The sequence below is a fragment of the Pongo pygmaeus genome, chromosome 16 (genome assembly GCF_028885625.2).
Source record: "Pongo pygmaeus isolate AG05252 chromosome 16, NHGRI_mPonPyg2-v2.0_pri, whole genome shotgun sequence".
Lineage (NCBI taxonomy): Eukaryota > Metazoa > Chordata > Mammalia > Primates > Hominidae > Pongo > Pongo pygmaeus.
The window spans coordinates 35427651-35437468 of NC_072389.2; the positions used below are offsets into that span (position 1 = coordinate 35427651).

Here is a 9818-nt window from a genome sequence, read left to right on the forward strand (position 1 = left end):
AGCACTTATAACAATTACAGTCCTTGTTTCTGTCACGTGGTCATAGCTGGTATTTCCAGTTACCCTTGTCTTCTGTGCATTCTGTATTCCCTTTGCCTTCAGCGAGCACCTGATGAAGTGACCTGAACTTCATTATTGAAAGGTTTGGGCCATTAGTAGTTCTGCCTGCATTGTGTTCTGTTTTTTTTATGGACTTAATCACAGGGCAAGGTGGTACTAAGAGATGCTCTAAGGGAGCTCTTCTATTCCACACGTGTTCTTCCTTATCTGCTGTGTGCAGTAGCGGTCCGGTTTCCTGTTTGTATTCCAGATCAGTTTCCCCAGCCAGTACAGTAACTCTCTTCTTTGCCTGTTAGTTCATTTGCACAAGGAGCTCAAAGTGGCCGGGTGGCAGTCTTAACTTCCAGTTCAATGGAATCAGTATTGTGTCTCTTGGTGGAAGCATTTCTTGCTTTGGAACTAAAACCTCTAGATGAGCAGAGCACAGCACAAAGTTGCAGAGACAGGAAGCAAACAATGTCCTAGTGGTCACTACGTGTAATAATGAATGGTGCCACTCCCACTTCCACCCTAGATTCCTGGACTATCGAAGAAATCCTGACTATCAGAGAAACAGCGCCCTTTATGGGACACGGATTCAGAGAATACACAGCCTGCGGGAGAACCTTGCCCCAGCCTCACAAGGTGTTGCCACCTAGTAGGTGCTGTAACTGCATTTTTGAAAGGCCATTCCACCATTCTGTGAAGCCAGCTGCTTCAGGATAGTCAAAAACATAATAAGATCAGTAGATTCCATGAGGATGAGCCAGGGCCACACTTCATGTGCTGTGAAGTAAATTCCTTGATCAGCAATACTGTATGGAATACCATGATGGTGGATAAGGCATTCTGGAAGTCCACAGATGGTAGTTTTGGCAGAAGTATTGTGTGCAGGGAAAGGAAATCAATATCTAGAATGTCTATTCCAGTAAGAACAAAACTCTGTCCCTTTTGTGATGGAAACTGTCCAATGTAATCAACCTGCCACCATGTATTTGGCTGAACACTTTGGAAAATGGCACCATGTTGAGGGCTCAGTGTTGTCTCTGCTGAGGGTAGATTGGGCACACAGTAGATTGGGTATATTGTCTCTGTTGAGGGTAGATTGGACACACAGTGGGAGCAATTGCTGGGTCAGCCTTGGTGAGTGGCAGTCTGTGTTACTGAGCCCATGCATAGCTTCCATCCCTGCCACCATGGCCACTTTTTGTTCAGGAGCCCATGGATGATGACAAGGGTGGCTGGATAAAGAGGCTGATTGGTGTCATCCTATCCACTTGATTATTGTTATTATTGTTATTATTGAGATGGAGTTTCACACTGTCACCCAGGCTGGAGTGCAGTGGTGCGATCTCCAATCACTGCAACCTCCACCTCCCGGGTTCAAGTGAGTCTCCTGCCTCAGCCTCCCGAGTAGCTGGGATTATAGGCGCCCACCACCACGCCCGGGTAATTTTTTGTATTTTTAGTAGAGACGGGGTTTCACTATGTTGGCCAGGGTGGTCTTGAACTCCTGACCTTGTGGTCTGCCTGCCTCGGCCTCCCAAAGTGCTGGGATTACAGGCGTGAGCCACTGTGCCCTGCCTCCACTTGATTATTAAGCTCCTCCTTTTCTGAGATCACTCTTTGGTGAGCTGTCACATGGGACACAAATATCTTCACTTTTTGTGCCCATTCAGAGAGATCTATACACATACCTACCTTGACACATAATATCAGAGATCTATACACATGACCTCCTTGTCACCAATTTTCCAGTTATATTCCCTCCAAGTCCCTGACCATCCATTTGGACCATTGGTCATAGTCCATAATTGGTATATAATCACATATCTGGCCATTTCTACCTCTAAGGAAAAAGAATGAAAGAGAGAGAGGCTTAAGGGGGAAGGGGAGGGAGAAGGGGAAGGGAAGGAAGATGGGGAAGGGAAGGGAGAGGGGGAAGGGAAGAGGAAAATGGAGCGGGAGGGTAGGAGGGAGGGAGAGAGAGATTTTAAGAAATTGGCTTGCATTGTTTTGGGGACTGGCAAGTTTGAAGTACGTAGGGCTGGCTGGCAGGCTGGAAATCCCAGCACAAGTCGTGTTGTAGTCTTGAGTCCAACAGCAATCTGTAGGCAGAATATATTTTTCTGGAGACCTCAGTCTTTTCCCTTAAGGCCTTCAACTGATTGGATGAGGTCCACCCACATGATGGCAGGTAATTTGATTTTACTCAGTCTATTGATTAAATTATTAATTTGAATTTAAAAAATAACTTCACAGCAACATCTGGACTGATGTTTGACCAAGCAACTGGCCCCTGAGCCAAGTTAACCATCACAGTCATGGTATCTAATCCTTTTTGTAGTTACTGGATTAGTTTTGATAGTATTTTATTGAGGATTTTTGCATTTATATTCATGGGAGATATTGGTCTGTAGTCAATTTAATGGATTTATATTCCTCTACTTCTTATTTCCTTCTTTCTTGCTTTTGGTTTAATTTTGCCCCTTCTCCGGTTTCTTGAGGTAGAAACTTAGACTACTTGTTGGAAACTTTTTCTCTATTATTGAAAATGTGGTATTGAAATCTATAACTCTCATTGCTGAATTGTCTGTTTCTCCCTTCCTTTCTGTCAGTTTATGCTTCCTCCATGTTGGTGCTCCATTATTGGGTGCATAATTTTTAAATAATTGCTTTATCTTCCTGATAGATTAATCCCTTTATCACTTTTAAATATCTCTCTTTATCTTGACAAACTTTTTTTGGTTTGAAAGTCTAGCTTGTCTGATGTCTGATGTTAGTATGGCCACTCCAACTTTCTTGTGATTGCTTTATGCACGGTGCATCCTTTTTCTATCCACTTACTCTCATCCCACTGTGTTTTTGGGCCTAGTGCATCTCCTGTAAAGAATACATAGTTAGATCATGTTTTTTTAAATCCAGCCTGATAATCCTTGCCTTTTGATTGGATTATTTAATCCATCCACATTTAATGTTATAGTTAGATTTGCATCTGCTATTTTACTTTTTGTGTGCTATATGTTTTATGTCTTTTCAGTCCTTGATTCCCCTTTATGTTAAATATTTTCTAATGTACCATTTTAATTTCATTAATTATTTTTTTCCACAATTCTTTTAGTTATTTCCTTAGTGGCTATTCTAAGTCTTACTACATACGTCCTAAATTATTAGCATCAGTTTCATATTTATACTAGCTTAGTTCTAGTGATACATAGAAACATTACTCTTATATAGCTCTGTTCCTTTTATCCCACTTTTGGTGATATTACTGTTATACATATTACATTATTGTTACAAACCCAATGACTCTTTCATAATTATTACATTATATAATTTTATGTCTTTTAAAGAAGTTTAGAGAAGAAAGAAGAGTGAGTATATGTTAATAACTTCTGTTATATTTACCTTCTTCCTTATTTCTAGTTCTTCTCTTTTGTTCCTGTGGATTCAAGTTACCCTTTGTAGTCATTTCTTTAGCCCTATACAGCTTTATTGCCACCTACCTCCTTTTTATTGTTATTGGCAAATATATTGCACTTCTATATGTTATATGTCCAACTATACATTCTATATATACAACTTTATATAATTGCTTTTAAAATCAGTTAAGAGAAGAATGAAAAAAACATGCATTTTATATTGTCTTTTGCAATTATACGATGTAATTACATAATTACCTATACCAGCACTTTTTGGGTTTTTTTTTTTAGGGTAGATTCTAATTACCCTCTGGAGTCACTTTGTTTTAGCCTGAATAATTTCATTTAGTATTTCTTGTAAGTGGGGAAGTGAAGTTGGCTAGCTACAAAATCTGTCAGTTTTTGTTTATTTGAGAGTTTATTTTACCTTCATTTTTTTTTCATTTTATTTTTTGTAGAGATGGGGTTTTGTTAAGCTGTGCAGGCTGGTCTCAAACTCCTGGCCTCAAGCTATACTTCCACCTCTGCCTCCCAAGTGCTGGGATTACAGGCATAAGTCACCATGCTCAGCTCACCTTCATGTTTGAAAGATAGTTTTGCTGGACATAGGTTTTTTTTTTCTTTTTGCGCATTTTATTTTATTTTTTATTTTTATTTAATTTATTTTCAAAGTAAACATCTGCATTTATTTTAAATCACATCCTCGGTGTGATTGCACCTTTTCTGTCCAGCTGTCAGGTGGCCCAATAATGCCTTGGACTCCGTCCCCTTGTCAGTGCCACTGGCTGTTCCTGACTCTAGTTCCCAGGGGAGCCTCGAACTGGGGCCTAGCCAAGAAAGCTACCGGCTAGCATCACATAGCTTCTCCAGCTCAAATAGCCCAAGGTCGGCATGTCTGCCAACCTCCAGGAATAACCGCGGTCACCGTGCCCAGACGACACATCCTTGTGCTATGGGAAGAAGCCTCTGCTGGGTGACCCACCAGCCAACCCTGGGCCAATTTTATTTAGATAAACGCTCAAAGTCCAAACGGCCACAGGAAACCCCTGATGTAACACCAGTTGTGCCGGCCAGCCGTGTCTCAGGAGCTGACTGCAGACACCTGGTCTGGGTCCCTCAAGCCCAGCAGAGCTTGTTATGTCCCCTAAGACAAAGGAGGAAAATGTGGCTCCCCGAGAGGAAGGTGCTGAGCACCTCACCCCAGGGTGTCACCGAAGATGGGCGGTGACAGCACCGTAGGGGCTGGCGGCCCACAGGGGTCAGCAGGGGGCGCCTATCTTGGGCCATGCTCTCCACTCCTTCACCATGAGGTGCAGCCTCATTGCTGCCTGGGCATCCTGAATCGAACAGGGCTCCGCCTGCTGTACCTGGAGCCCAAGGATCTTCTCTGAGAGTAGTCTCGGAGACGGCCTTCCATTCTTTATTTGACTCTTGAAAGGTTTATATTTCTGTGTGTCCCGAATCTTTTCTGAGTGATCAAGAAACAGTACCTTTAGGTCATTATGCAGAGCATGCTCCACTAGAATTCTGCCCTTCAGCATCTCTGCCACTTCCTTCTGAACAACTTCAAGCTCTTCTCCCTGCTTGAGGTTCTCAGTCTGAATCCCACTGACCGCTGTCCTATAGTCCGTCACGAGCTCGGTTGGTTTGACGTACTTGTCATAAACGCACTTCCCATACTGGTTCATGATGGACACACGGGCGGCCACGCTCTCCTCCCCCTCAGGGCCCACGCCCAGCATCTCACAGTCCAAGGCTAAGGCTCTTGTCAGGCCGCCGAAGGCCTGCTCTTTCACGAGGCTGAGGCTGACGCTGCCCTCGCTCTGACCCAACTGTTTTCTCGCTATCTTGGCCGCCTCTGGACCTATGGCAGCTTCGATATCCGCTGGGTCCACGTCGTCAAACCAGATGTCTTCCTCGGTGGGTGGGGCCGGGGCTGCCTCCTCAGCTTTCCGCTTCTTATGCTTGATGTCCCCTCGTTCTGGAACAATATCACCATTTGTCCTTTCCTTGGTTCCTTTCTTACTGTGCTCTGCTCCACTGGCCTTGGTGCGAGGTACTGGCGCCTTCTTGTCCATCTTGGAGCCTGAAGGAACAGAGCCCCTGCTGGCCTCTTGGTCTTTTCCTGCCAGCATCTCCTCTCCCTTCACTTGAGGCGGGGTCTCTTTTTTGTTTTGCTGGATAATTTTGGGCTTCTTTTTGGAACTCATCTGAGAGATGACAAGAGGCTTTTCTGGGACCTGAGATTTTTGTTTCAGCAGCCACTCTTGCAGCGCCTTCCAGTTTTGAGAAAAGTCTTCTGGTGCCTTTGGAGGTCGCACCACAGCACCGGGGCCGCTTCCTGGCTTCTTGCTTACTTCCTGCGCCTTGCTTTTCCAAAACCTTTTTTTCTTCTTGTTTTTCTTCCCAGTGAGCGTCTTGACAGGACCCGGCTTAGTTACGGGGCTGCTCGGGGCGCGCTTGGAGGCGGGGACCTTCGCCTTCCCCATCCTGCCGCAGTCCAGCGCCTGGGCCGGCCGCCACCCCAGACCCCGGCCTCCCCGGGCCCGGCGCCCTGCAACACAAGCGCCCTTCCCAGGCCAGGCCGAAACACACCCGCTGCAGGGACCTATTTTTTATTTTTTTGAGACAGAACCTCACTCTGTTGCCCAGGCTGGAGTGCAGTGGCACGATCTCAGCTCACTGCAACCTCTGCCTCCTGGGTTCAAGCGATTCTCCTGCCTCAGCCTCCCGAGTAGCTGGGATTACAGGTGTGTGCCACCACACTTGGCTAATTTTTGTATTTTTACTAGAGATGGGGTTTCACCATGTTGGCCAGGCTGGTCTTGAACTCCTGACTTCAGGTGATCTGCCTGCCTTGGCCTCCCAAAGTGCTGGGATTACAGATGTGAGCCACCATGTCTGGCCTGTTTGAGCATTTTAAATATGTGATTCCAATGCTTTTTGGCCACCATTTTTTTTTTCTTTTTTTTTTCTGATGAGAATTCAGCTGTGAATCTTAAGGGAATTCTTTTGTAAGGGACAAGTTTTTGTTTTGCTTTGTTTTGTTTTTTTGTTTGCAGGTTTTCAAAATTGTCTACTTGATTTTGGCTTTCAGCTTTTTTTCCTCCAGCACTTTTACCATTTGAGATATAGTACATTTTACTCTTTGTGGATCTCTGTGGTTATCCTACTTGGAGTCTGTTGAACTTCCTGGATGTGTATTGTTTTTCAATCAACTTAGAAATTTTACAGTCATTATTTAGTTGAATATTTTTCCTTCTCTTCTGTCTCCTCTCCTGGTATTCTCATGATGTGTATACTAGTGTGCTTGATGGTGTCTCATATATCTCTGAAGCTCTGTTCATTTTTCATTTATTTTTCTCTCTGTTCTTTGGCTTGCATACTCTCTGTTGATCTATCTTAAAGTTAATGAATTCTTTCTTCTGCCAGTTTAATCCACTAAAAACTCTAGTGAACTTTATTTCCATTATTGTACTTTCCAATTCCAGTATCTTCATTTAAAAAATAATTTATCTCTCTTTGTTGCTATTTCCTATTTGATGTGATATTGTCATCATACTTTACTTCTTGAATCGTGGCTTTCTTTAGTTCTTTGAACATATTATAATGGCCACTTTAAAGTCTTTGTTAAATCTGACACCTATTTAGCTGCTCTTGTCACAAAAAAGTAGCTACAGGAGATGATAGCTATGTTCATCTGTTTCACTATTGTAACCATTTTTCTGTGTATACATATCTCATAACGTCATGTTGTAAACCTCAAATATAGACAAATAAAATTTATTTTTAAAAATCTGACATCGAGTTACTCTTACAGGAAGTTTCTCTTGCTGTTTTTTTCTGAGGTACAGATGATGCTTTCCTGTTTCTTAGCATGTTTCATTATTTTTTGCTGGGATATTTTAGATAACAGATAATATATTGTAGCAACTCTGGGTGCTCACCCCTTTTCCCCCAAAGGGCTTGCTATTTGCTTGTTTATTTTTTAGTGAAGGGCTGGATTGTTTAAGTGAAACCTACTCCCCCTGGTGTTGAACATTTGATATTGCTTCTTCAGGCAGCCTTGGCTCCACAGTCAGTGATGGCAGTGGTTTTGGCAGTCCCTCTTTGACTGTCTCTTTCCCTGACCACACCAGCTTTAAGCTCCAATAATTGCTGGCTGATTGTGGTGTTGTTCTCAACAATGCCCTTGAGATTCAATTGCTCTACAGACAGACTCAATCAAATACAGGATCCTTTGAAGGAGTGGTTCTGGAGGTTGGTACCGTTGGCCCTCCATATCATTGAGTTCCACAGCCATCATTTAACCAACCGCAGATAGAAAATACTGTTTGTTTGTTTGTTTTAAAGAAGAAGATGGTTGTGTCCATATTGAACTGCCTTTTTTCTTTGTCATTGTTCCCTATACAATACAGTATAACAAATATTTACCTAGCATGTATATTGCATTAGTATTTACCTTGCATAAGTAATTTAATGATTCAAAGTATATGGGAGGATATGTGTATTTTATATCAAATACTAGGCCATTTTATACAAGAGACTTGAGCACTCATGGATTTTGGTATCCTTGGGGAGTCCTGGAACCAATCCTTGTGGATATGAACTGAATTTGATATATGTTCTGACTCCAGATGAACTCCTCAGGTTCTCTGGGAAAAATCTCCAAGCAATGGTTATTGAGCTGGGGGTGGGGACAAGGGTGTACTTCTCCCCAGGTGATAGTCCACCTTAGGAGCTAGGCACTTGATGGATGGAGGTGGGCAGTAGCTTTGGGTTTTTTCAGCTTACCTCTTCTGGTGGGGCCTCACTATTCTCAGCAGCACTGTGCCCAAGGCAGAGACTTCATGTCATGAGTGGTGGCTGGACATCAGGGAGCCCCACCTCTTGTCACCCTCACCTAGAACTTAACCTCAGGCAGCTGGAGGCAGGATAAGAAATGCTGACCTGCCTCTCCTGGGAAGATACTGTGGACCTCCAGCTGAGACTCCTGGTACAGGGGAAGGTGGCTGCTTCTCCTACATGCAGATAAATGCAGCTGCTTCCCATTTATAATTCTGGAACAGTTTGTCCCCATCCACTGCACCTTGCTCCTCAGGCTGGAGGGTCTACAGAGCAATTGGACTCAGCACCGCTTCTGGTCCTCTCAGCTGGTCCCGGATGGGCAAAGCCTAATGGGAATCTCAGTCTTATTCAGATGCCTGAGTCTCCCCAGCCCTCCTCTGCTCCTCCTCCCTATGGTGGTGCTGACTGCGAGTGGGCACTCGTCCTGTCTTCAGGGCATGCTGGCGCTGCTCCTCTGGTGCCCCCTGGGGAGTGTGGCCGAGGTCAGAGGCCCTGTGGCTGGTGTCTGGCCAGTTTTGGTGTGGACCCCTCGCTGGGCTCTGCCCACCTCGACTCCCCACAGCTCCAGCAACATCACTCAAACAAACTGTGTTTGCACACACGTGACTCAGTGATTTCTTCTGTAGGATTTCATTCTGCAAATGTGCTCATGATTGAGTAAAGACAATGACAAATGGGTTCACTGAAGCAGTGTTTGTGACAAAGTCAGGAAACACCCAATGCCCACCAAACAGGATGACTTACGTAAAGTATCATCCATTCACACAATGGCATGTGTCTTTCCAGAAAGCAGGATTCTGTGATCAAGATATTTGGACATGTGCACAGCATGCTCCCACATGTACAAAGCACTCACACAAATATCCTCATGCATGCGCATATGGCCTTGGGTGTCTGGAGGGACACGTGGCACGTTGCAGGCTGCGGCTCCTCGGGAATGGGTGTCCAAACCCCAGTTCTGTGCATCACTCTCTTTTAACTAAATCAGCATTTCATCCGTTTTAAGCCTGCTTTCACCATCCTTCTATTATATGTGTTTAAAACCCATTCATGACTTTATAAAAACATCTCTTTGGGAAAAAGTGAGCCTGGGAAGGAAGTGTGGATTAGGAGTTTTGTTTTTTCCTTAAGATGATCTATTTTCTCCCTGCTGTTCGCAAGTTATTTTCATGAGCCATTTGGGAATGTCCTTTTTATTTACCATAGATTCCAGACAAACCCAGACTCTTGTACTGCACAGCACAGCCCGAAGCAGCCTTGGCCCAAGAAGCCGTCTGGACTGGAGCTAAGAGTGTGACTCAGCTGGGACCTATTTTTCCCAACCTGCCCTGCCTGCCGCAGGGGCACAGGCAGCTGTAAGTAGAGGTGGAGGTGCCCCAAGACAAAAGGGAGACCCCCACAGGGTGCCTTCTGGTTACAGAAGGGGTCCGCCAGGAACTCTGCCTGCAGCTGTGAGACACCTGGACTGGCCATTTTCTCCCCCTTAGCTTTTGTGGGCAGAGATTCCAG

The 9818-nt window shown here is 44.4% G+C and overlaps 1 protein-coding gene across 1 annotated transcript; it reads right to left on the reverse strand.

Annotated features, from left to right (window-relative positions):
- Positions 1 to 888: 888 nt before the first annotated feature.
- LOC129013829 (RNA exonuclease 4-like) lies at positions 889 to 9029 on the reverse strand. The gene has a single exon (XM_063652528.1). It carries the CDS (start codon positions 5948 to 5950, stop codon positions 4721 to 4723), a length of 1230 nt encoding a protein of 409 aa, XP_063508598.1. The 5' UTR covers positions 5951 to 9029; the 3' UTR covers positions 889 to 4720.
- Between the last annotated feature and the right edge of the window lie 789 nt (positions 9030 to 9818).

Bases quoted from the DNA above. Each gene is read 5' to 3' on its own strand.
- LOC129013829 (XM_063652528.1), bottom strand. From the start codon at position 5,950: ATGGGGAAGGCGAAGGTCCCCGCCTCCAAGCGCGCCCCGAGCAGCCCC.